General features: G+C 42.2%; 1 protein-coding gene across 1 annotated transcript in view; it reads right to left on the bottom strand.

Moving 5' to 3' along the window:
- ABI3BP (ABI family member 3 binding protein) overlaps window positions 1-27,228 on the bottom strand; it is a 1,978,933-nt gene that overhangs the window by 591,167 nt on the left and 1,360,538 nt on the right. Inside the window, exons 69-74 of the mRNA XM_085622401.1 lie at window positions 23,045-23,119; window positions 22,630-22,704; window positions 19,745-19,819; window positions 6,728-6,802; window positions 6,313-6,387; window positions 3,430-3,504 (exon numbers count right to left, since the gene is read on the bottom strand). Of these exons, the coding sequence (XP_085478527.1) occupies window positions 3,430-3,504; window positions 6,313-6,387; window positions 6,728-6,802; window positions 19,745-19,819; window positions 22,630-22,704; window positions 23,045-23,119 (450 nt within the window). The remainder of the gene's footprint in view (window positions 1-3,429; window positions 3,505-6,312; window positions 6,388-6,727; window positions 6,803-19,744; window positions 19,820-22,629; window positions 22,705-23,044; window positions 23,120-27,228) is intronic.

The raw sequence follows: 27,228 nt of genomic DNA, 5'->3' as shown, positions 1-27,228 counted from the left end.
GGCTGTGGGGCACAGTGTCGAAAGCAGCAGACAGGACTAGGAGGATGAGGGCCGCAGATTTACCCTCATTGACCAAAGACCTGATGCTGTCCAATACCACCAGCAAAGTGGATCTAATACTGTGTTTAGCTCTGAACCCAGTTTGGGAGGGATTCAGCAGACTGTTACTTTGCAAATAGTGAGATAGCTCGATGTTGACTACTCTTTCCAGCACCTTTGCCATATACAGCAACAGTGAAATGGGATGATAGACAAGTTTGAGATATCTGCTCCAGCTTTCTTCACCAGCTTGTGATTCCAAGTTGACGGATACTCCACTTCGTTCAAAGATTTACTCAAAAGCAATGTTAAATGTGGGTTTAAAATGGGGCGGACCAAGTATAAATAAATCGAGTCAAGTATCCAAAGGCGAACCTGATTTCCTCTTTAATATCGTCTTTTCCACCATCTCAACAGTTAGTTAAAAAAGCCCACCCCAATTGGAGGAAGTTCACGCTTGAGGACTGGTATCCTTGTAAAGGTCCTCATCCATTAGGGGTTTATTTACAAAGGCCGAGTAGATCGTATTGATTTCATCTTTAAAAACACAGCCAGTTCCTCACAAAGAGGGGCTAAGGTTTTGAAGTCTGATTCAATGCTGCTGGATGAGCCAACTTCCTAACTATTTTAAATAGTTCTCAAGATGATCCGCTGTTCTCCTCGTCTCCTTGCAAAGTGTTGTCTTTCAGTTTGTTTAAATTGCTTGGGATAAGCTTTGGTTTCATTTTCATAAATGAACTGGTCCCCTAAAGCCGAAGTGTACCCCCACTGGCGCTCGAAAGACTTGCATCTCTGTTTTATTTGTCGTAATGCATTTGAGTACCAATTCACTGATAATGATTGTCTTGAGGAGTTGCTCCCCTTCTGAGGGGAACAGGCATGAATGGCTTTAGTCATGGCTTTTACAAGATCATTTACTGCTCTCTCTACTAAATAGTCCTCTCTAATCATAGGAGGACTGTAATTGCTAATAACAAAGGTAGGATCTAACTTTATCTAAGATCTCTGCAAGACAGGAATTGGCCTATATCTGGCTGGAAAACCACTTGAATTGACTGTATATTCACTGTATTTAAAATGGTGAATAATAGATCAAGTGTGTGCCCTGCCTTGTGCGTAGGACCTTTTATCCACTGATTTAGTTGAAAAATCTGCATATCATTCTCCAAATTTCTACTCAATAAATCCAACTGATCCTCAAAGTGAAAACTGAACTCTCTCTTAAGAAGAAAGTGCTCAGTCTTCAACACAAAGTGTGACAGCTACGCAGGTAAATTTGCTGCCAACTGAGAGTTATAGCCAGGGGCATATACAAGATGGCTCCTCCCAATCTAGAGAAAGTTGGAAAATCATGACCTCACAATCCTCCAACGGGGAGTCGCTTACCCTAACACACTCAAACACATCCCTGTAAAGGATTGCAACTTCCCCACAAATCCTTCTGACACAATCACTTTTGTCGCCCTATATCCAGTCTGAATTTCCATAGTCAGGTCAGGCATGGAATGGCGATGACGCCAGGTCTCTGTGATAAATACTCGATCTGGCTTTGAGCAGTAAATGGCATCCCACATTTCCATAAAAGGCTTAGGAAGCGATCTAGAATTTAAGTAAAGGCAGCTGATAGATGAGCGTTTACCACTAGACTTTCTGCAGGATAACAAAACATTCTTTCTCCAGGAAAAGCTACCAGCCTGTAACTCTGCATAGGAGCTCAATTTCTTCAATCCCTCCAATACTGCCCCTGACCCAGACTGGTTCATGCACAATCATCTGCAGCTGGCACAGGAGAAGGGTCCAAATACAGTGCCTGGAACCTCCTTATAGCAACTGCCCATATTATGATCATTTGAGGCCATGGCATGCAAGGCTTCCTTTGAGTACATAACAAGGGGATCCTAACCCCTTCTGAAACTGGCAGATGTCCTAGCGACTGGTGATGAGCAGGCATGGAAAAGGTACAGACGGGCTTGCCTTTTGTGTGCCAGTGGTGCAGACGCACAGCACCCACGTTTAAATCTATGTCGGTCTGCCAGCTACATCGCAGACTCTCCTTCATATCCAACCGTACACCCAAGATGGCGGAAATCTAAAAGCAATACTAGCATGGCTCACCATGATATAATATACCACTGGACTGCTGCCCTGTGATGCCACCAATAAAAAAAAAAAAAATATTGCAGCAAGAATTAAAAGAAACAAGAGCACCCGAGGTGAGCAACTAAATAGAGAGTACCCTAGCACACAATTGAGCAGACTATTAAAACGTATTGAAAATGTTTGAAACACAACTACACATACAGTGTGAAAGATTGGCAACATATGGAGCCAGTCAAAATTGATCTTACCGGGACGTTATTCTACAGATAACTTAGCTTTGGACATCATAGGAATGTTCATGAAAAATAAACTTTGCTTTCAACTCTCAGGCATGTCTCATACCCCATTTACACAGTGTATCTTCCTAGTCCTTCCCTTCCCCGAGATAGACTCAAGCGAACTCCATTTGCTGTTTCTTCTATGTGCCCAAACCGCTTTCATTTTTCTACCCCAACCAGCTGATTTCTCCAACAGCCTTCTGTATCCGGTGGCCTTAGGCTCTGCCCAATCCTCTTACGCCCAGCTGCGATGGCCTGTATTTCTTATTTCACCTCCAGCCTGCCTCCCTTCTCCTGTGCCACTTCTTACTTGTACCTTTTCCTGCCTGCTTCACTCTTCTCAAGTGTCTTCTGCCTTCGCGTACCCATGTGAGTTCTCCCTCCTTTCTTCTGTACCAGTAATGTCTCTTTTGCTCGTGCCACCACCCATTCATAGCACCCCTAGCATGTTTATTCCTACATATTAGACTGGTAATTCATCCATCATAAAATAGCCATTTGAAATGTTGGTATGGAGTGGCTTTGTGGCAAGCTATACTTTAGAACAAGAACTGCATTTGCTAATGAAAAGATTATCCCAATTTACAAAGCGTTCACCTGTGCTGCATCAGCCTGCTTACTGGAGAGACATTTTATATTTTTGAGGGTTTAATGGGTTATTTGATGTGCTCGTCTTTGTAAAAGGGAAAGGTGCACGCACTTTGACTAAAATATGACGCACATGCGAGGATGAAAGCTGTGATAGTGCAATGATGATGAAGTTATAAAATGTGAATGATGATAATGACTTAAAACAGAAACGGGACAGTATTATGCAGGGCTGCGCCATATTTTTGTAAATACGGTGCATCCCTCATTAAAAAATTTCGGAGTGCTGCGTTAACAATTTTGGGTTAACACCACGCTCCAACATTTATTCGTAAATCATGTAGTGATTTAGTTCTAATAAAACCCTTTTGTTGAATTGGTTTCCTAAAATGATTATCTACTAAAAATAATTTGTTCTTTTTACCCTGTGTTGCCTGTGAGAGCTCTGTTGATGTAAGAGTTATATCTTTGCCAGGTTTTCTTGTCTGCAAGTGTGTTTCTGTTGGAAGAAAATAGAGAAAATAAGTAGCAGTATGCTGAGAGGTATAGTTACTAGAAATTTTCAAAGAAGCAAAAAAAAGGTCTGATACAAAAGGCATCATTCTACGTTGCCCATAATCTTTGATTGTTCCGGTAAACAGCTACCAGGCTAATCCCTATTGCAAGTGCCTGCAAAAACCGCGGGGCAATAGTTTCCACCAGAAGCTGAAACTCCAGGAGAAAATCTGGGGAACCATCTGGAATACTATGAGTTAAATCCCATTTCCCCGATTAATCTTCATTCCAAAGTGGACTCTCATTATCCAGCTTATAATTGGCTGGTTTTATCCAGCGGCAGACTGGGTACAGCAACCAGCTCAGGTAGATTGCTGTCCGACCAGCCCTGGGAGCTGGAGGGAGGGGGGGAGGCGGACAGGGGTGCTAGTAAGAGGCATCGCTCCCGCTTTTGTTACAGGGAGTACTGCTACATAACTGGCCCCCAGTGACAAAACCGGCCCCCACAGTGACAAACTGGCCTCCACCCCTCTGGCCCACCGAGGAAATGCCCAGTGCCTGCTACGGCCAGTCAGGCCCTGGTTTCATCAAACCACCTCAAGTACTGTTCGGTCTGGTAACAGTATCTACAGGAGCCAGAATTAGTGTTCCTCTTAACAGGCCACTCATAATGTTGCCCAGAGCACAAGTATTCTTCCTTAGCTTCCAAAGTGTTTTACATTGAAGGCATATAAAAATATAAACTGAAATTTTTGAGAAGAATAGAGAAATTAAATGACATCAAACAATGCCTGCATTTTTAATATCACCAGGAATGATATTAAATAAAGAAAACCTGCCAAAGCATATGAAAGACGAATGCTTCCAGCAGTGATGGTCACATGCACATTCCCTGCCCAATGTAGCACAAGACACCTAGATACCCTGTGACTCTAGTAGCACAGCTGTGATCTATGTTATGGCTTCTTGAGTTCTGTGGTTATTACAAATATTTTTTGTGGAAGAAAACCGTCAATGAGCAAGAGTTTGCAATGTATGTTGAAGCAACAGGATTTTTGGTGTAAGTAGAATGGCTTCGGGTATCATTTGACAGTTCCTGATGATCAAATTCTTGTTAACATCTCAGGCAGCTTTCCAGTCTATCTAGTGTTCCACTCACACAGTGTGCACCTCTTGGACTTCACTTTGTCTCAGGTGAAGTCATTCCTCCAACTACTGAAGTCACTCTACTCACTTTTCTTCTACCCCCACTGAGCTCTACAATACCCTAGTGTTCTTGCAAACCCCAGGCCTGCTGAACTCCTTTTCGCCTCGCATTCCTCCATCCAGTCAGTTTCGGCTCACATCTCATTCTAGTCCCCTTTCTCCTGAAACACGGGATGTTCTCTGCTTGGTCACTGTCTCTGGGCCTATACTCCTAACTCTAGCCTGACCCCTCTCCTCTGGCACTTCTACCAGATTCGTTTCCTGCCTCCTGCACTCATGTCTGTTCTACCTCTTGCTCTCTCTGCCTCTTCTCTCTCTTTCCACTTGCACCTGGCAGCTTTTTCAAACTTCACCCTACTCAGGAAACTTGACGTCTGCATAACAGATGGGTATTTCCTTCCTTAAATATCCCTCACATGTACAGGAATAGGCAAGGTGGTGAGCTAAGCAGGTACATCAGTAACTTAGTATAAATTAAATTGAATTTTTACTAATCATTAGATTAGTAAATGTTATTTCATTTAATTATCTCATAGTACAAAATATGATCCTCTGGAAAAAACGTATACGTTTTCATGGATTGCTAAGGACGGGGAATGTGTGGCTTTGTGCTAATAAGGGCAATATTACCATGCAAGTTCATTAAATAGTATATGATATAAATGCTAGAGAGAAAGCTGTAATACACAGTGATGATGAAGGTAGAAGGTGTCAATAACGTTCCAGATGTAAAAAGAATCAACAAGTATTATAAGCACACAAAGAATGAAATAAAACAGAAAGAATTTTATTGGCTCAACTTGGCATTGTGTATCCAAAAGCTCCACTTTGTAAAGGAACAGTCACTTCATGGTTAATACAATTATACCCATCTTTGCCTAGAAGAAAGTGCACAATATGGAAGCATTACTGAGAAGTAAAGTGCATGAAGAAGAATGAATAAAGGTCTGGGGCTGCATTACAGAAAGTGCCCTGGGGGTGCAACAGGCATGCGGTGCCTGCATTCTGCACACCCAGGAAACTTTGGTATAACATAAGGCGCCACAGATGCTTATGCAGTCTCTTCTCTAATACAGATTGCACAAACGCACATATAGTGCCAGTGCAATCTCAAGGGGATGTTACAGCATTTGCATGGTAGATTGGCCCAAGCAATATGGAAAGGTATTGTCTCTGTGCCTGAACCTCACTATAGATGCAGGTGCAGAGGCAAAAGAGGTGTCAGGAAGATCACTGACTGTGTGCCACGAAGTGGTCATTGTTCCCCCACGGGAAACACTTTAAAGGGGGAAAAGTTGATCCCATGGACCCACCATACACGGCTGCCCCTTTTAAATGCAGGACAACTTGTCGGCGAAAGGCGGACCGCCTGCTTTAAACGGTCACTTTGCCTTCCACTAATGCTCTACCACAGGGCAGGAACAAGTTTGTAATTGCACTGGGAGCAGAACATTAACCATAATAGGGAGCGTTGACCTGGCATGCACCCAGTGCACCCAGTTAAAGGCATTCTACGCTGCCCACCATATGGGCCCTGATGGCAGTGAAAAGTGATCCTTTGCATTGAAGAACATGTATTGGCTGAAGAAATTCTCTGATGCTTTACCCAGTTTTGAGTCCACCTGCTCAGTGGAGGTAACAGGTTTCTTTGCTGGAGTTTCTTCTACCACTTGATACATTACTGTTGGCAAAACAATTAACAAATTAAAATGTTCAGTAAGTAAGAGGGTGAGGCAATGCCAGAAATAAAGCTGGAAACATAGCCAGGCAGGTTGGATGATGATCCTTTATGATACTGCAGCAAGGGCAGCTTGATGTAAAGAAGTATGGAGAAGATGGTTGATGTATGGAGGATCTCCAACCAAGCAAGTGTTTGTAGCAACACGCACATTTCGGTTGCAGCCAATTAGCTCGAAGTAAAAGATTGTATATATGGAAAATAATGGTATTTTTAGAATAGAACAAGTTCTTATGAGAGGTTAATAAATTATTTGACTAAGGAAATACAAATGCTTTTTTACCCTCTGTTGACCCTCGCAGGTCAGCCGAGATAAAGGTTGTGGTCAGTTGGGGCTCAACGGTGATTGCACGTGTTTCTGTTCAAAGAAAACAGTAGCTGATCAAGAGTGTACTGGGACATGTATGTGTCAGATATCATGAGAACGCCACACAACTGGGCTTGGAAAGCAGTTCTTTTGTCCCTTTCCCACCTCACAAATTAATGTGTATAGGAATCAGACTACCACCTATTATTATTGCCAACCGCAGTCTTTTTTTTTTGTGTTGAAATTTTTTATTGAATTTTATAAGACAAATACATTAGAGCATATGCAATAGTAAATAAAAGAGAATAATTACATGTTAGAAGGAGTGAGCAATAGGGAAAAAAGAGAGAAGAAAAACATAGTAGGATAAAGAGTGCTGGAAATATAAAGAAATATAAAGAAATAGAACAAAGGAAAAATAATTAAATAAACGCAGAGGAGTACCACAACGGAGGAAGCAAATGATTGTGAGGGAACAGAGAGAAGAGAAAAAACAAAGGACAGAAAAGTGAAAGTTGATTAGTGTGTTTGAGTAGAAGTGGAGGCCGGAGGGTCAGCAGCATTTGATTTAAGAAATGGAGACCATATTCGAAGAAAGGTGTCATTTTGATCTTGAAGATTATAGATTGTACGTTCATGGGAAGCAGTTTGCATCATGGCCACCAACCAATCCTCCTGTGATGGAGGCATAGTTGATTTCCAATGACGCAGTATACATATTTTGGCAGTAGCAATTGAAGTATGAAAAAGACGGAGTTGTGGCTTCGTGAGCTTTGGGGAATGACGTAAGTCATGTAGGAGAATGTTAGTAGATGTAAGTGGCAATTTTAGGGGCATGGTGGATTTCAAGGTAGCACCAATAAAAGTCCAATAGGGTTGAATACTAGGACATTCACAAATGATATGAGTAATATCACAACCTGAATTGAAGCATCTCCAGCAGTTAGAATGCGAGAGAAGACCAGCTTGGTGTAATTTGACAGGAGACCAGTGCCAATCATGCAGAATTTTAAAAAGACAAAATTTAAGCCTTGATTCACGAGCTCCCTTATTTAAACTCTCTAGAATCAAATCCCACTCAGCATCGGAAAAGGAAATGGAGAGACGAGATTGCCATTTACGCTGGAGATCATGTGAAAGAGATTTAGAAAAAAGATGAGATGAAAAAATTTTGTATATACCAGAAGTAACACCCTTAAATTTCCCCCAAATGTGCAAATAGGATAATATAGGGGAATCCTGTAGGAGCCATGGTAATGATCCCAATTGGGTCTTTAAACATTGTTGGAGTTGAAGATATTTGGAAGAATGATGAAGGGGAAGATCAAATTCTACCCTGAGTTGAGAGAATGACTTAAAATCCCCATCATGTAGGAGTTGATCCGGATAGAGAATACCTGCAGCTCGCCATTCAGACCAGGATAACATACGGCCATTAATACGGATCCCCGAATTATTCCACAAGGGAGCCTTAGCATGTATTCTGGAGTTTGAGCCTAATAATCTGTGACTTCTCTGCCAGGATTTATGCATGGCGGAGAGTATCGGGTTTTTTGGGTCAGAACGACTAGAGCCAGTACCATACAGAGGAGAAAGGTTTGATTCCGAGGATAGAAGATGTCTTTCTATTTGAACCCATTGTGGTAAATCCTTGATGCCAGGTAAAAAATATGAGATTTGGGAAATATGTAACGCCAGAGAGTAGTGCTCAATAGAAGGAAGACCAATTCCGCCAGATAATTGGTGAGCCTTCAACTTAGTGATAGCAAGTCGCGGTTTCATAGTACCCCAGATGAAAGTTTTAATCTGGGCATCTATTGATCGAAGTAAGGATAGAGGGATCTGCAAAGGAAGCATACCTAGAATGTATATAAATCTCGGAAGGGTAACCATTTTAACCGCCTGAGTTCTGCCCCAAAGAGAAAGGCCCAAAGCCTTCCATTTGTCAAAATCTCGTTGCATTTGGGATATAAGAGGAGATAAATTATCTGCAACCATGTCTTGCAATCCTTTATTAACGAGGACACCCAAGTATTTAAGGCGTGAAGGCTGCCAATGAAAAGGGAATCCAAAAATGGCTGCTTTGGTGGTACCGTTAGAGATGGGCAAAGCTTCACTCTTGTCCCAATTAATCTTATAACCTGAAAAAGAGGAGAAATCATTGATAATGTGAAGAAGAGAAGGAATCGACCGGGGAAGACGAGTAAGTGTGAGTAGTATATCATCAGCATATAAGTATATTTTAGAATGTCCAATTGGAAGGGGGACACCAGAGACCTCATCCGATTGACGAATGGTGGCGGCCAAGGGCTCCATAGCCAGAAGAAACAAAAGAGGGGATAGTGGACATCCTTGACGTGTCCCTCTCTTAATAGTAAAGGTGTCTGATAGAAACCCACCGCAATTTACCTGAGCAGAAGGATGATCGTATAATAAGCGTACCTTATCAATAAATTTCTTGCCTAAACCAAATCTATCCATGACCTTGAAGAGATAGTTCCATTCGATGCGGTCGAACGCCTTTTCTGCGTCAAGTGAAAGGGCTAACGCATCATCCTTAAGATGTTGAGCCGACCATAATGCATGGGCCAGAGAACGCAGATGATTCCTAGAGGATCGACCCGGTACAAAGCCTACTTGAGAATGGTGTATCAAGGAAGGCAAGACCTTACGCAAACGCGAAGCAAGGATGCTGGCCAGGATTTTAATATCAGTATTCAATAAAGAGATGGGGCGATAGCTACTGCAGAGCTGGGGGTCCTTACCTGGCTTTGGAAGCACAACAATAATAGCCTTGTTAGAAAGAGGTCCTAGTGAAGATGAACTATCCGCCTCCTGGAATGCGGTATGCAGGGTATCAATAATATTGTGACCTGCCCAGCGATAGAACTCAGGGGGAAATCCATCTTCACCAGGGGCCTTGTGATAGGGCAGGGCAGTAATCGCACTAGAGACCTCATCTCTGGTTATTTCACCCTCTAGGATGGCTCTGCCCTCCGCCGAAAGAGAAGGAAGGTGTACTTTTGCAAGAAATGCTGTCATTTTATCCGGGTCCATTCTACTATCGGAGGTGTAAAGAGATTCGTAAAAAGAGGCGAACTCATTAACGATGTCTTGAGGTTTCGTGCACAGGTGACCTTGCGTAGATCTAATGGCCGGAATGGCCATGGACGCCTCCCTCTGACGCAGCTGCGCGGCTAATAACCTTCCCGCCTTTTCCCCTTGCTCGTAATGCCGGCCTTTCATTTTCTGTAAAGCGAATTCTGCTTTGGATGTAAAAAGGCTATTTAAGGCCATTCGAGCTTGCTCTAGTAATTTGCGGTTTTGTAAAGACGGAGATGCGGCGTATAAGCGAGAATAAGTTTGTATATCAGATTCGAGTTCACTTTGTCTCCTTGCATTTTGTTTATTGGCAATTGCTGCATCACGCATTAATTGCCCCCTCAAAGTAGCCTTCGCCGCGGCCCAAAGAGTCCTGCTGGAGGTGACAGACCCCTGGTTAGTAGAAAGATAATTTTGAAGGTGAGATTGTAGTTGGGCCTTACCAGCAGGAGTCCTGTGGCGTTGGATGCTCATACGCCATGGTTTACGCCCAGGCCGAGAGAGACCCAGATCAAGGGAAAGGAGAACCGGAGAGTGATCAGACAAGGCCGCTTCCAGGATGCAGGAGTCTGTAACGAATTGAACTGTATTATGAGAAATAAGGAAATAATCAAGACGAGAAAATGTACCATGGGCCGAAGAAAAGAAAGTATATTCCTTATCCGTGGGATGGCTAAAACGCCAATGGTCAACCAGTCCGATATCTGATATGATGTCCCCCAACAAGGCTCTGTCTGACGCATTGCCCCTATCTAATGGGCCAGTTTTGTCTAGAATGGAATCTTGCGTCACATTCCAGTCTCCGCCAATCAAATATTGTGATGCATTAATTTCAAGCAGCAAACGGGAAAGTTGAAGAAAGAATGTTTTTTTGGTACCCGTAGGGGCATAAACAGACCCTACACAAATGTGAGACTCTCCAATTTTAAGTTTGGCAAATACATAACGGCCATTTACATCTGACCATGTTTTAGAGACAGTGACCGGGAGGGATTTGCGAAGGAGGATTGCTACTCCACATTTGCGGAGAGGGCCTGTGTCTGAGAAATCGTCTTGTTGAACACTACTATGGATAACCTTACCCACCCAGTCTCTGCAAAGTTTGTCCGACTCCAGAGCATCCAAATGGATCTCCTGAAGCAAGGCCACATCTACATGTTTGGTCTGGAGATAGGAGAGTACTTTCTTCCGCTTTATGTAATGGGTGAGGCCATGTACATTCCAGGTGATCGCATTCAGAGAATGTGCCTGTGTCATAGTAGAATAGAGCAAAAATCAGGAGGAAGAAGATAATATAAAGCACAAAACAACGTGATGAACCAAACAAAAGGAAAGGGAGAGAAATGACAAGAGAAAGAGGAAACAGAAAGAATATAAGTGGAAGTAGTACTTCTAATCTAGATGAAATGCATAAAGAAAACAATAAAAAGATAAAGACGAAAGGAGGTAAGATTTAGAAAATAGTACAGTAATAAAGAAATTATGGAATAATAGCGAGTAAAGAACAAGAAACCGTAAGACTGTTACCCGCGGGTCTGGGCGCACTAGAGCGCCGCCGCGGGAAAAGACCCCACAGAAAGAGAGAAGCAATTAAGAAGGCATTAATAATATAGAAGAGAAGCCCAAAAGAGCGATATAAAAAAGAACAGAAGAAGATAGAGAAAGCCAAATAGAGGTTGAGAAGCAACACTACAGAAGAAGAGAGATCCTACAGTAATTAAATGTGAGGCAACCTCAGCGTATAAAACATATCATACACATATATCAAAAATCTATACCAATATGCATACGAGCAAATAAGGTGATACAACTATAATCAAACAATTAGGCGCCAATGCAATGTAACTGCAAAACCAGTTGAGAATATGCAATAAAATTGTAGCATGAAAAGTGAGAAATACAGGGAGAAAAAAGAATAGCATTATAAGGCAGAGATATAGCAGAAGGCAAAGTGAAAAAGAAAAGAGGTAAGATTAGAAGTTAGTGAGAAAAGAGGTGAGAAAGAAAAGGCAATCAGATATTATAACAGCGAAAAATGCCAAAGATATATAATAATGGTTTAACAATATAAACAAGGCCCGCAAGGACCGAAAGTCTACGATAAACTGCCAATAAGTCAAGAAGTGATTTTTCCCACATGAGGAAGTATTATTCAGTCCGCATCCGAGGGGGTTTTAAGAGGAGAGCGGGACTTGTCCCTTTGTAAGTCTTGTGGGAATGTGGCTGCTGAGACCGACTGTATTGCTGACTTCCTATCTTCTTGTGAGCGGTGAAGTCTTTCAAGGTCCCTACCACGAGGCCGAGGACTACTAGGAGGGCGTCTGCTGCGGTCTGGCAATGGAGTAGAAGACTTATAGGGAGAATGGGACTGATCCTGCTGCGAAGATGGAGTGAGAACTTCCATATCTTGAGGTTGAAGACAGTCCAAGAATTGCTGAAGATGCTCTGGATCATGAAAGTCCTTAGAAACTCCATCTTTGGTGATGCGAAAACGTGCTGGTTCAAATAGGCCATACTTAATGCCTAATTGACGTAATTGAGGTCGCATAGAAAGAAAGGCTTTCCGCCGCTCATTTGTTTCTTTAGAGAAATCAGCTGCCATATGAATCCGATGGCCATCAAAGGAAAAAGAACCTTGTAACCGAGCAGCAGCCAATAATTGTCTTGTTTGATCGTGACGGAGGAAACAGGCAATGATCGGTCGTGGTCGCGCAGCAGGATCATTGCGTGGGGGGCCAAGTCTATGAGCCCTCCGTATCTCCAGAGGTGGAGTGAAAGAAATGCCAGTCAGCTTTGGAAGTATACGACACAAAAATGCACTGGAGTTTTGTCCTTCAATGCGCTCTGGAAAACCAAAAAAACGGATGTTGTCCCTCCTACTACGATCTTCCAAATCAATGAGCTTGCTATGTAAGAATAAAAGGTCTTGTTCTTTGTTTGGAAGGGAATCAAATCGTTTCTCCATTGCCAGAACTCTGGAGTCCAGGGATTCAACCTTCACATGGAAGCTGGAGATTTCTGCTCTAATTGATTTAGTCTCCTCAGCCAAGGACGTGATTGTAAGGTTCATGTCATCTAGTCGGCGACTAACCTCAGTTATTTCATGCAGAATACGCTGCATAGTTGCCGCCGACGCTTGCCCACCATTAGAGGGCGCAGCGTGAAGGGCCGAGGAGGATGCATGGCCTTTCGTTGGCATAGTAGTAGACTGTTTAAGAGCTTCTGCGAAAAGAAGTGGTTTAGGAGTCTTATTTCCTTGCTTGGTAGCAGACATTTGAAGAATAGGCTTGATGGAAACTTTGAAAATACGTGAAGGCGTCTTTCCGTGTGATGAAATACTTATATGTGAGCACAAAAAATATGGCAAAGTGTCGGAATATACAGAGCAGCACAATTAATAACTGTACATATATATGATAGTAGGACACTGGCCCCCCCAAAAGAAGAAACCCATGTCTCACCTTCAAACACTGAAATGCGAAAGCATATTTTCAAAAAGTGGTATCTGTGCAATAACAAGGCATCAATTATCGCTATAGTCAAAAGGGCGCAGAAATATAACAGTAATAGGATGAAAAACAGCGTATGTGCGCTTATGGCGGTGACAGACAAATTTGCGATTATGACAGGACTAAATTAATCAATATTCCAGAATGCAGATTAGTCATGGACCATACAGGAACAGAGGGCACAATTCCTGACTGAAAAAGTTGACAAGAGCGCTATGACGACATTATGAGGAGACACAGTCTAATGTAGGTCAGTCAGTCTGCTCTTAAAAAAGACATTTTCATGAAGCACCAGCGTAAACAATAGTCAAAAAGCGCAAAATTGTAGTTGCAGTGAAGATGAGAGGAAACAACTCTCAAAGGAACGAAAGGTTCCGTTTTTTGTAAATTTCAGCTGAGCTTGAGGAACCAGAACTTCCCATTACAAGAGAGCCATTGACCATGTAAAGGATGAAGTGCACAAATCCTGTGCGAAATGCGCGTCAAAGGTGCTACAACAGTAGTATGGAAGAAATTAGCCCTACCAGTAGCTGACGAACAGCGCGGCAAAAATCATGGTTCCTGTCAGAAATTCCTGAACTCTGAAGGAGGCGTTGCTGCAGGCATATTGAAGGAGGCGCGGCCAGAGTGAAACCAGGCAGGCGCCCGTTGTCAACGTCGGGGGCGCGGCTTCATGAGGAGAGTGAGGCGGCCTGAAGGAACACGTCAGGCAGAGTGCGCCGGGCAACATCACCACAGAACATCGTCGAGGCGGTCATCAACAGAGAGCCGTTGTCATGCCTCCGAAACCCGCCCAAAGCCTGCCCCCCATCTTCCGGTTGCAGCAGGGCACGAAGAGGAGATTCGAAAGCCGGTAGAAGGTGAGAATATTCCCTTAAGGGCTCATCCCGCGGCGGAGCTCATCCGTCAGGCGGCCATCTTCCTGCGTGGCCAGACCACGCCCCCGCCAACCGCAGTCTTCATTCAAGCATTTTAATATATACTGCAATCCTCATGCAACCCTTGTGATGCACTAATGTTACTTTTTCTTACACTCTGCTGTAATGCACTTGAATATACCTTGGAGTAACGCATGCTATCAAGAATAAAAATAAATAAATGAATAAGAATGAAAAAGATTAAGAAGCATATAGGCTTCTCAGGAAAGAAATAGCATGTGCTTTTTTTTTTTTAGCAAGTAATACATTTTACTGGCACTCATTAAGCTCAATATGGCCATATCTGCATGGATGAAGTATCTGTTCCAATGTGACCCTATTGTTTCATTGCGCGAAATTACTTATGAGCTGAAATAAATATTTTCAGTTTACCCTGTCTCAACTCTGGCTGCTCTGTTGAGATAAAAGTTATGGCTTTACAGGGTTCTGTGGTGGCCCGTGAAAGTGTGTCTGTTGAAAATACAGTAAAATAACAACTGAACTGCAAGCTGTGTTTGATAGAAATTCTAAGAAACCCATACAGATATTGCTGATAAAAAAGCCCAATTTTCTCATCCTAACGATAGTTAAAAACATACAAAAATAAAAAGATTAGCACCACTAGTGGAGAGAAGAGAAGAAATAGATTATTTGAAACTTTATCCAAATCTGTGTAATTTCGCTATGAAAATGCAGCAGTGATATTTATACCCTCCTAAGTTCTGTAATAGACGTTCAGATGCATCAGTTGAATTAAATTAGGTATATATTCATGGCATTGAGCCACTTTGTCGAGATAAATGCAGATTTTCTTATTTGAAAAGATAAAAGGAATTAAACTGATTGTCGACGAGACCAATGAAAGCCTCCTGAATTCATTGGGAAACTTAACAACTTGAAAAACAGCTGAAAGACTGATGCTTTAATCAGCAAGACCGGTAAAGACAATTATTGTAATTTATTTATTAAGGTATTTAGTTAAGATATTTATAGAGCGCTCAATATTCCTCATGTCAACCATACTCCATAAATGGCAAATGCCATTAGAGCAGAAAAGGCCATCTCTTTAGCATCCTTCAAACGTCCGAAGTCAAGTCTAAAGTAAGAGGGTGGGAATTCCAGTGCGAAGCTGCCAGAAATATTAAAAGAGCGGCCAGCCATTCTGGATCTCCTTAATTTACCAAGACCTGTTTAGCGGAGAGAAGGGCATGTGCTGGTTTGTAGAAAGTGACTCTGTCATGCAAGATCGCTGGACTGCTCTAATAAAGCGCTGAATGCACATGGCACAGTAGCTTAAAGATCACTCTATTATGCACTAGGAAACAGTGAAGAGAATTTAGACAAACAGAAGCTGAACTATTGCTGGGGCTATTGGAGATCAATCTTACTGCTATATTTTGAATCAATTGGATTCACTGAAATAGGCTGCAGAGAATACATATGAGTCTAAAACAGCTCCCACACAAATATTTATCTGATCATGCATGGAGAGAGAGTCATCAATTAAAAAAAACATATTCTTAGCAACCCTTTTAGGCCTTGGAGCAGGGCCTATCAAGATTGGCCACTAGGGATCATTCTAGACCCTGCAAACCCCACCAAAGAGCAGAATTTCGTTTTTATCTGGATTGAGTTTCAGCGTGCTGCATCCACCTTGTCACTTCCGAAAAGCAGCATGCTAAATTTCCCGTTCTCAATATGTCTGATATCGATGGAAATAATAAGCTTGTATTGGTTAACTTTATTAATGCCTGCCAAGAGCGACACAAACCTTGAACAAAGTGGGGCTCTGGAATGATCCCTGAGGGAACCCCACAATATGACACTCGTGGGCTAGATTTAAAAGGGGGCAGCTGGACTGGTTGAGCTTTAGTGTTAAAAAACAAGCCAAACCAAATGCAAAGTAGTAGAATGTAGGTTGATTTCATGCAGTCTGTGTAGCAATAGGCTGTGGGGCACAGTGTCGAAAGCAGCAGACAGGTCTAGGAGGATGAGGGTCGCAGATTTACCCTCATTGACCAAAGACCTGATGCTGTCCAATACCACCAGCAAAGTGGATCTAATACTGTGTTTAGCTCTGAACCCGGTTTGGGAGGGATTCAGCAGACTGTTACTCTGCAAATAGTGAGATAGTTCGATGTTGACTACTCTTTCCAGCACCTTTGCCATATACAGCAACAGTGAAATGGGGTGATAGACGAGTTTGAGATATCTGCTCCAGCTTTCTTTACCAATGTCAGAACCAGTTTGTGCTTCCAAGTTGACAGATACTCCACTTCCTTCAAAGATTTACTCAAAAGCAATGTTAAATGTGGGTTTAAAATGGGGCGGAACAAGTATAAATAAATCGAGTGAAGTATCCAAAGGCGAACCTGATTTTACCTTTAATATCGTCTTCTCCACCATCTCAACAGTTAGTTAAAAAAGCCCACCCCAATTCGAGGAAGTTCACGCATGAGGACTGGTATCCTTGAAAAGGTCCTCGTCCATTAAGGGTTTATTTACAAAGGCCGAGTAGATCGTATCGATTTTCTCTTTAAAAAACACAGCCAGTTCCTCACAAAGAGGGGCTAAGGTTTTGAAGTCTGATTCAATGCTGCTGGATGAGCCAACTTCCTAACTATTTTAAATAGGTCTCAAGATGATCCGCTGTTCTCCTCGTCTCCTTTCAAAGTGTTGTCTTTCAGTTTGTTTAAATTGCTTGGGATAAGCTTTGGTTGAATTTTCATAAATGAACTGGTCCCCTAAAGCCTAAGTGTACCACCACTGGCGCTCGAAAGACTTGCATCTCTGTTTTATTTGTCGTAAGGCATTTGAGTACCACTTCACTGATAATGATTATCTTGAGGAGTTGCTCCCCTTCTGAGGGGAACAGGCATCAATGGCTTTAGTCATGGCTTTTACAAGATCATTTACTGCTGTCTCTACTAAATAGTCCTCTCTAATCATAGGAGGACTGTAATTGCTAATAACGAAGGTAGGATTTAACTTTATCTAAGATCTCTGCAAGACAGGAATTGGCCTATATCTGGCTGGAAAACCAATTGGTAGAGGGAAAGAAAATTCAATTGAAAAACAATCTGAACGAATAATGGGGTGAATTGACTGTATATTCACTGTATTTAAATTGGTGAATAATAGATCAAGTTGTGTGCCCTGCCTTGTGCGTAGGACCTTTTATCTACTGATTTAGTTGAAAAATCTGCATATCATTCTCCAAAATTCGACTCAATAAATACAACTGATCCTCAAAGTGAAAACTAAAGTCTCTCTTAAGAAGAGAGTGCTCAGTCTTCAACACAAAGGGTGACAGCTACGCAGGTAAATTTGCTGCCAACTGAGAGTTATAGACAGGGGGCTTATACAGGATGGTTCCTCCCAATCTAACTGTCTTGTTAAGAGAAAGTTGGAAAATCATGACCTCACAATCCTCCAACGGGGAGTCGCTTACCATAACACACTCAAACACATCCCTGTAAAGGATTGCAACTCCCCCACAATTCCTTCTGACACGATCACTTTTGTCACCCTATATCCAGTCTGAATTTCCATAGTCAGGTCAGGCATGGAATGGCTATCACGCCAGGTCTCTTTGATAAATACTAGATCTGGCTTTGAGCAGTAAATCGCATCCCACATTTCCATAAAATGCTTCGGAAGTGATCTAGAATTGAAGTAAAGGCAGCTGATAGATGAGTGTTTACCACTAGACTTTCTGCAGGATAACAAAACATTATTTCTCCAGGAGAAGCTACCAGCCTGTAACTCTGCATAGGAGCTCAATTTCTTAAATCCCTCCAATACTGCCCCTGACCCAGACTGGTTCATGCACAATCATCTGCAGCTGGCACAGGAGAAGGGTCCAAATACAGTGCCTTTAACCCCCTTATAGCAACTGGCCATATTATGATAATTTGAGGCCATGGCATGCAAGGCTTCCTTTGAGTACATAACAAGGGGATCCTAACCCCTTCTGAAACTGGCAGAGGTCCGAGCGACTGGTGATGAGCAGGAATGGAAAGGTACAGACGGGCTTGCCTTTTGCGCGCCAGTGGTGCAGACGCACAGCACCCACGTTTAAATCTATGTCGGTCTGCCAGCTACATCGCAGACTCTCCTTCATATCAAACCGTACACCCAAGATGGCGGAAATCTAAAAGCAATACTAGCATGAGTCACCATGATATAATATACCACTGGACTGCTGCCCTGTGATGCCACCAATAAAAAAATAAAAATACTGCAGCAAGAATTAAAAGACACAAGAGCACCCCAGGTGAGCAACTAAATAGAGAGTACCCTAGCACACAATTGAGCAGACTATTAAAACGTATTTAAAATGTTTGAAACACAACTACACATACAGTGTGAAAGATTGCCAACATATGGAGCCAGTCAAAATTGATCTTACCGGGACGTTATTCTACAGATATCTTAGCTTTGGACATCATAGGAATGTTCGTGAAAAATAAACTTTGCTTTCAACTCTCAGGCATGTCTCATACCCCATTTACACAGTGTATCTTCCTAGTCCTTCCGTTCCCCGAGATAGACTCGAGCGAACTCCATTTGCTGTTTCATCTATGTGCCCAAACCGCTTTCATTTTTCTTCCCCCACCAGCTGATTTCTCCAACAGCCTTCTGTGTCCGGTGGCCTTAGGCTCTGCCCAATCCTCTTACGCCCAGCTGTGATGGCCTGTATTTCTTACTTAACCTCCAGCCTGCCTACCTTCTCCTGTGCCACTTCTTACTTGTACCTTTTCCTGCCTGCTGTACTCTTCTCATGTGTCTTCTGCCTTCGGGTACCCGTGTGAGTCCTCCCTCCTTTCTTCTGTACCAGTAATGTTTCTTTTGCTCGTGCCACCACCCATTCATAGCACCCCTAGCATGTTTATTCCTACATATTAGACTGGTAATTCATCCATCATAAAATAGCCATTTAAAATGTTGGTATGGAGTGGCTTTGTGGCAAGCCATACTTGAAACTCTTTAGAACAAGAACTGCATTTGCTAATGAAAAGATTATCCCAATTTACAAGGCGTTCACCTGTGCTGCATCAGACTGCTTACTGGAGAGACATTTTATATTTTTGAGGGTTTAATGGGATATTTGATGTGCTCGTCTTTGCAAAAGGGCAATGTGCACGCACTTTGACTAAAATATGATGCACGTGCGAGGATGAAAGCTGTGATAGTGCAATGATGATGAAGTTATGAAATGTGAACGATGATAATGACTTAAAACAGAAACAGGACAGTATTATGCAGGGCTGCGCCGTATTTTTGTAAATATGGTGCATCCCTCCATTAAAAAACTTTCAGAGTGCTGCGTTAACAATTTTGGGTTAACACCACACTCCAACATTTATTCGTAAATCATGTAGTGATTTCTTTCTAATAAAACCCTTTTGTTGAATTAGTTTTCTAAAATGATTTATCTACTAAAAATAATTTGTTCTTTTTACCCTGTGTTGCCTGTGAGAGCTCTGTTGATGTAAGAGTTATATCTTTGCCAGGTTTTCTTGTCTGCAAGTGTGTTTCTGTTGGAAGAAAATAGAAAAAATAAGTAGCAGTATGCTGAGAGGTATAGTTACTAGAAATTTTGAAAGAAGCAAAAAAAAGGGCTGATACAAAAGACATCATTCTAAATTGCCCATAATCTTTGATTGTTCCAGTAAACAGCTACCAGGCTAATCCCTATTGCAAGTGCCTGCCAAAACCGTGGGACGACAGTTTCCACCAGAAGCTGAAACTCCAGGAGAAAATCTGGGGAAACATCTGGAATACGATGAGTTAAATCCCATTTCCCCGATTAATCTTCATTTCAAAGTGGACTCTCATTATCCAGCTTATAATTGGCTGGTTTTATCCAGGAGCAGACTGGGTGCAGCAACCGTCTCAGGCAGATTGCTGTCCGACCAACCCTGGGAGCTGGAGGGGTGGGGGGGGGGCGGACGGGGGTGCTAGTAAGAAGCATCGTTCCCGCTTTTGTTACAGGGAGTACTGCTACATAACTGGCCCCCAGTGACAAAACCGGCCCCCACAGTGACAAACTGGCCTCCACCCCTCCGGCCCACCGAGGAAATGCCCAGTGCCTGCTACGGCCAGTCAGGCCCTGGTTTCATCAAACCACCTCAAGTACTGTTCTGTCTGGTAACGGTGTCTACAGCAGCCAGAATTAGTGTTCCTCTTAACAGGCCACTCATAATGTTGGCCAGAGAACAAGAATTCTTCCTTAGCTTCCAAAGTGTTTTACATTGAAGGCAAATAAAAATGTAAACTGCAATCTTTGAGAAGAATAGAGAAATTACATGACATCAAACAATGCCTGCATTTTTAATATCACCAGGAATGATATTAAATAAAGAAAACCTGCCAAAGCATATGAAAGACTAATGCTTCCAGCAGTGATGGTCACATGCACATTCCCTGCCCAATGTAGCAATAGACACCTAGATACCCTTTGACTCTAGTAGCACAGCTGTGATCTATGTTATGGCTTATTGAGTTCTATGGCTATTACAAATATTTTTTGTGGAAGAAAACAGTCAATGAGCAAGAGTTTGCTATGTATGTTGGAGCAACAGGATTTTTGGTGTAAGTAGAATGGCTTCGGGTATCATTTGACAGTTCCTGATGATCAAATTCTTGTTAACATCTCGGGCAGCTTTCCAGTCTATTTAGTGTTCCACTCACACAGTGTGCACCTCTTGAACTTCACTTTGTCTCAGGTGAAGTCATTCCTCCAACTACTGAAGTCACTCTACTCACTTTTCTTCTACCCCCACTGAGCTCTACAATACCCTAGAGTTCTTGCAAACCCCAGGTCTGCTGAACTCCCTTTCGCCTCGCATTCCTCCATCCAGTCAGATTCGGCTCACATCTCATTCTATTACCCATTCTCCCGAAACAAGGGATGTTCTCTGCTTGGTCACTGTCTCTGGGCCGATACTCCTAACTCTAGCCTGACCCCTCTTCTCTGCCACTCCTACCAGATTCGTTTCCTCTCTCCTGCACTCATGTCTGTTCTACCTCTTGCTTTCTCAGCCTCTTCTCTCTCTTTCCACTTGCACCTGGCAGCTTTTTCAAACTTCACCCTACTCAGGGAACTTGATATCTGCATAACAGATGGGTATTTCCTTCCTTAAATATCCCTCACATGTACAGTAATAGGCAAGGTGGTGTGCTACGCAGCTACATCAATAACTTGGTAGAAATTAAATAGCATTTTTATTAATCATTAGATTAGTAAATGTAATTTCCTTTAACTATCCCATAGTACAAAAGATGGTCCACTGGAAAAAAACGTATAAGTTTTCATGGATTGCTAAGGACAGGGAATGTGTGACTGTGTGCTAATAAGGACAATATTACCATGCAAGTTCATTAAATACTATATGATATACATGCTAGAGAGAAAGCTGTAATACACAGTGATGATGAAGGTAGAAGGTGTCAATAACGTTCCAGATGTAAAAAGAATCAACAAGTATTATCAGCACACAAAGAATGAAATAAAACAGAAAGTATTTTATTGGCTCAACTTGGCATTGTGTATCCAAAAGCTCCACTTTGTAAAGGAACAGTCACTTTATGGCTAAGACAATTATACCCATCTTTGCCTAGAAGAAAGTGCACAATATGGAAGCATTACTGAGAAGTAAAGTGCATGAAGAAGAATGAATAAAGGCCTGGGGCTGCATTACAGAAAGTGCCCTGAGGGTGCAACAGGCATGCGGTGCCCGCATTCTGCGCACCCAGGAAACTTTGGTAAAACAGAAGGCGCCACAGATGCTTATGCAGCCTCTTCTCTAATACAGATTGCACAAACGCACATATAGTGCCAGTGCAATCTCAAGGGGATGTTACCGCAGTTGCATGGTAGTTTGGCCCAAGCAATATGGAAAGGTATTGTCTCTGTGCCTGAACCTCACTATAGATGCAGGTGCAGAGGCAAAAGAGGTGTCAGGACTATCACTGACTGTGTGCCACGAAGTGGTCATTGTTTCTCCACGGGCAACACAGGAAAGGGGGAAAAGTTGATCCCATGGACCCACCAGACACGGCGGCCCCTTTTAAATGCAGGACAACTTGTCGGTGAAAGGCGGACCGCCTGCTTTAAATGGTCACTTTGCCTTCCACTAATGCTCTACCACAGGGCAGGAACAAGTTTGTAATTGCACTGGGAGCAGAACATTAACCGCAATAGGGAGCGTTGACCTGGCATGCACCCAGTGCACCCAGTTAATGGCATTCTACGCTGCCCACCATATGGGCCCTGATGGCAGTGAAAAGTGATCCTTTGCATTGAAGAACATGTGTTGGCTGAAGAAATTCTCTGATGCTTTACCCAGTTTTGAGTCCACCTGCTCAGTGGAGGTAACAGGTTTCTTTGCTGGAGTTTCTTCTACCACTTGATGCATTACTGTTGGCAAAACAATTAACAAATTAAAATGTTCAGTAAGCAAGAGGGTGAGGCAATGCCAGAAATAAAGCTGGAAACATAGCCAGGCAGGTTGGATGATGATCCTTTATGATACTGCAGCAAGGGCAGCTTGATGTAAAGAAGTATGGAGAAGATGGTTGATGTATGGAGGATCTCCAACCAAGCAAGTGTTTGTAGCAACATGCACATTTCGGTTGCAGCCAATTAGCTCGAAGTAAAAGATTGTACATATGGAAAATAATGGTATTTTTATAATAGAACAAGTTCTTATGAGAGGTTAATAAATTATTTGACTAAAGAAATACAAATGCTTTTTTACCCTCTGTTGACCCTCGCAGGTCAGCCGAGATAAAGGTTGTGGTCAGTTGGGGCTCAACGGTGATTGCACGTGTTTCTGTTCAAAGAAAACAGTAGCTGATCAAGAGTCTACTGGGACATGTATGTGTCAGATATCATGAGAACGCCACACAACTGGGCTTGGAAAGCAGTTCTTTTGTCCCTTTCCCACCTCACAAATTAATGTGTAAAGGAATCAGACTACCACCCATTATTATTGCCAACCGCAGTCTTCATTCAAGCATTTGAATATATACTGCAATCCTCATGCAACCCTTGTGATGCACTAATGTTACTTTTTCTTACACTCTTCTGTAATGCACTTGAATATACCTTGGAGTAACGCATGCTATCAAGAATAAAAATAAATAAATGAATAAGAATGAAAAAGATTAAGAAGCATATAGGCTTCTCAGGAAAGAAATAGCATGTACTTTTTTTTAGCAAGTAATACATTTTGCTGGCACTCATTAAGCTCAATATGGCCATATCTGCATGGATGAAGTATCTGTTCCAATGTGACCCTATTGTTTCATTGCGCGAAATTACTTATGAGCAGAAATAAATATTTTCATCTTATCCTGTCTCAACTCTGGCTGCTCTGTTGGGATAAAAGTTATGGCTTCACAGGGTTCTGTGGTGGCCCGTGAAAGTGTGTCTGTTGAAAATACAGTAAAATAACAACTGAACTGCGAGCTGTGTTTGATAGAAATTCTAAGAAACCCATACAGATATTGCTGATACAAAGCCCAATTTTCTCATCCTAACGATAGTTAAAAACATACAAAAATAAAAAGATTAGCACCACTAGTGGAGAGAAGAGAAGAAATAGATTATTGGAAACTTTATCCAAATCTGTGTAATTTCGCTAGGAACATGCAGCAGTGATATTTATACCCTCCTTAGTTCTGTAATAGACGTTCAGATGCATCAGTTGAATTAAATTAGGTATATATTCATGGCATTGAGCCACTTTGTCGAGATAAATGCAGATTTTCTTATTCGAAAAGATAAAAGGAATTAAACTGATTGTCGACGAGACCCATGAAAGCCTCCTGAATTCATTTGGAAACTTAACAACTTGAAAAACAGCTGAAAGACTGATGCTTTAATCAGCAAGACTGGTAAAGACAATTATTGTAATTTATTTATTTAAGGTATTTAGTTAAGATATTTATAGAGCGCTCAATATTCCTCATGTCAACCATACTCCATAAATGGCAAATGCCATTAGAGCAGAAAAGGCCATCTCTTTAGCATCCTTCAAAGGTCCGAAGTCAAGTCTAAAGTAAGAGGGTGGGAATTCCAGTGAGAAGCTGCCAGCAATATTAAAATAGCGGCCAGCCATTCTGGATCTCTTTAATTTACCAAGGCCTGTTTAGCGGAGAGAAGAGCATGTGCTGGTTTGTAGAAAGTGACTCTGTCATGCAAGATCACTGGACTGCTCTAATAAAGCGCCCAATGCACATGGCACAGTAGCTTAAAGATCACTCTATTATGCACTAGGAAACAGTGAAGAGAATTTAGACAAACAGAAGCTGAACTACTGCTGGGGCTATTGGAGATCAATCTTGCTGCTGTATTTTGAATCAATTGGATTCACTGAAATAGGCTGCGGAGAATACATATGAGCCTAAAACAGCTCCCACACAAGCATTTATCTGGTCATGCATGGAGAGAGAGTCATCAATTAAATAAAACATATTCTTAGCAACCCTTTTAGGCCTTGGAGCAGGGCCAATCAAGATTGGCCACTAGGGATCATTCTAGACCCTGCAAACCCCACCAAAGAGCAGAATTTTGTTTTTATCTGGATTGAGTTTCAGCGTGCTGAACCCACCTTGTCACTTCCGAAAAGCAGCATGCTAAATTTCCCGTTCTCAATATGCCTCATATCGATGGAAATAATAAGCTTGTATTGATTAACTTTACTAATGCCTGCCAAGAGCGACACAAACATTGAACAAAGTGGGGCTCAGGAATGATCCCTGAGGGAACCCCACAATATGACACTCGTGGGCTAGATTTAAAAGGGGGCAGCTGTACTGGTTGAGCTTTATTGCTAAAAAACAAGCCAATCCAAATGCAAAGTAGTAGAATGTGGGCTGATTTCATGCAGTCTGTGTAGCAATAGGCTGTGGGGCACAGTGTCGAAAGCAGCAGACAGGCCTAGGAGGATGAGGGCTGCAGATTTACCCTCATTGACCAAAGACCTGATGCTGTCCAATACCACCAGCAAAGTGGATCTAATACTGTGTTTAGCTCAGAACCCAGTTTGGGAGGGATTCAGCAGACTGTTACTCTGCAAATAGTGAGATAGTTCGATGTTGACTACTCTTTCCAGCACCTTTGCCATATACAGCAACAGTGAAATGGGATGATAGACAAGTTTGAGATCTCTGCTCCAGCTTTCTTCACCAATGTGAGAACCAGCTTGTACTTCCAAGTTGACTTATACTCCACTTCCTTCAAAGATTTACTCAAAAGCAATGTTAAATGTGGGTTTAAAATGGGGCGGAACAAGTATAATTAAATCGAGTCAAGTATCCAAAAGCGAACCTGATTTCACCTTTAATATCGTCTTTTCCACCATCTCAACAGTTAGTTAAAAAAGCCCACCCAAATTGGAGGAAGCTCCTGCATGAGGACTGGTATCCTTGAAAAGGTCCTCGTCCATTAGGGGTTTATTTACAAAGGCCGAGTAGATCGTATTGATTTCATCTTTAAAAAACACAGCCAGTTCCTCACAAAGAGGGGCTAAGGTTTTGTAGTCTGATTCAATGCTGCTGGATGAGCCAACTTCCTAACTATTTTAAATAGTTCTCAAGATGATCCGCTGTTCTCCTCGTCTCCTTGCAAAGTGTTGTCTTTCAGTTTGTTTAAATTGCTTGGGATAAGTTTTGGTTGCATTTTCATAAATGAACTGGTCCCCTAAAGCCTAAGTGTACCACCACTGGCGCTCGAAAGACTTGCATCTCTGTTTTATTTGTCGTAATGCATTTGAGTACCACTTCACTGATAATGATTGTCTTGAGGAGTTGCTCCCCTTCTCAGGGGAACAGGCATCAATGGCTTTAGTCATGGCTTTTACAAGATCATTTACTGCTGTCTCTACTAAATAGTCCTCTCTTATCATAGGAGGACTGTAATTGCTAATAACAAAGGTAGGATTTAACTTTATCTAAGATCTCTGCAAGACAGGAATTGGCCTATATCTGGCTGGAAAACCACTTGGTAGAGGGAAAGAAAATTCAATTGAAAAACAATCTGAATGAATAATGGGGTGAATTGACTGTATATTCACTGTATTTAAATTGGTGAATAATAGATCAAGTTGTGTGCCCTGCCTTGTGCGTAGGACGTTTTATCCACTGATTTAGTTGAAAAATCTGCATATCATTCTCCAAATTTCTACTCAATAAATCCAACTGATCCTCAAAGTGAAAACTGAAGTCTCTCTTACGAAGAAAGTGCTCAGTCTTCAACACAAAGGGTGACAGCTACGCAGGTAAATTTGCTGCCAACTGAGAGTTATAGCCAGGGGGCATATACAGGAGGGCTCCTCCCAATCTAGCTGTCTTGTTAAGAGAAAGTTGGAAAATCATGACCTCACAATCCTCCAACGGGGAGTCGCTTACCCTAACACACTCAAACACATCCCTGTAAAGGATTGCAACTCCCCCACAATTCCTTCTGACACAATCACTTTTGTCACCCTACATCCAGTCTGAATTTCCATAGTCAGGTCAGGCATGGAATGGCTATCACGCCAGGTCTCTGTGATAAATACTAGATCTGGCTTTGAGCAGTAAATGGAATCCCACATTTCCATAAAATGCTTAGGAAGCGATCTAGAATTGAAGTAAAGGCAGCTGATAGATGAGCGTTTACCACTAGACTTTCTGCAGGATAACAAAACATTCTTTCTCCAGGAGAAGCTACCAGCCTGTAACTCTGCATAGGAGCTCAATTTCTTAAATCCCTCCAATACTGCCCCTGACCCAGACTGGTTCATGAACAATCATCTGCAGCTGGAACAGGAGAAGGGTCCAAATACAGTTCCTGGAACCCCCTTATAGCAACTGGCCATATTACTCCTTTGAGTACATAACAAGGGGATCCTAACCCCTTCTGAAACTGGCAGAGGTCCTAGCGAATGGTGATGAG

Source organism: Triturus cristatus, chromosome 8 (assembly GCF_964204655.1).
Source record: "Triturus cristatus chromosome 8, aTriCri1.1, whole genome shotgun sequence".
Classification (NCBI taxonomy): domain Eukaryota; kingdom Metazoa; phylum Chordata; class Amphibia; order Caudata; family Salamandridae; genus Triturus; species Triturus cristatus.
This window is presented reverse-complemented; position numbering and strand designations above follow the sequence as displayed.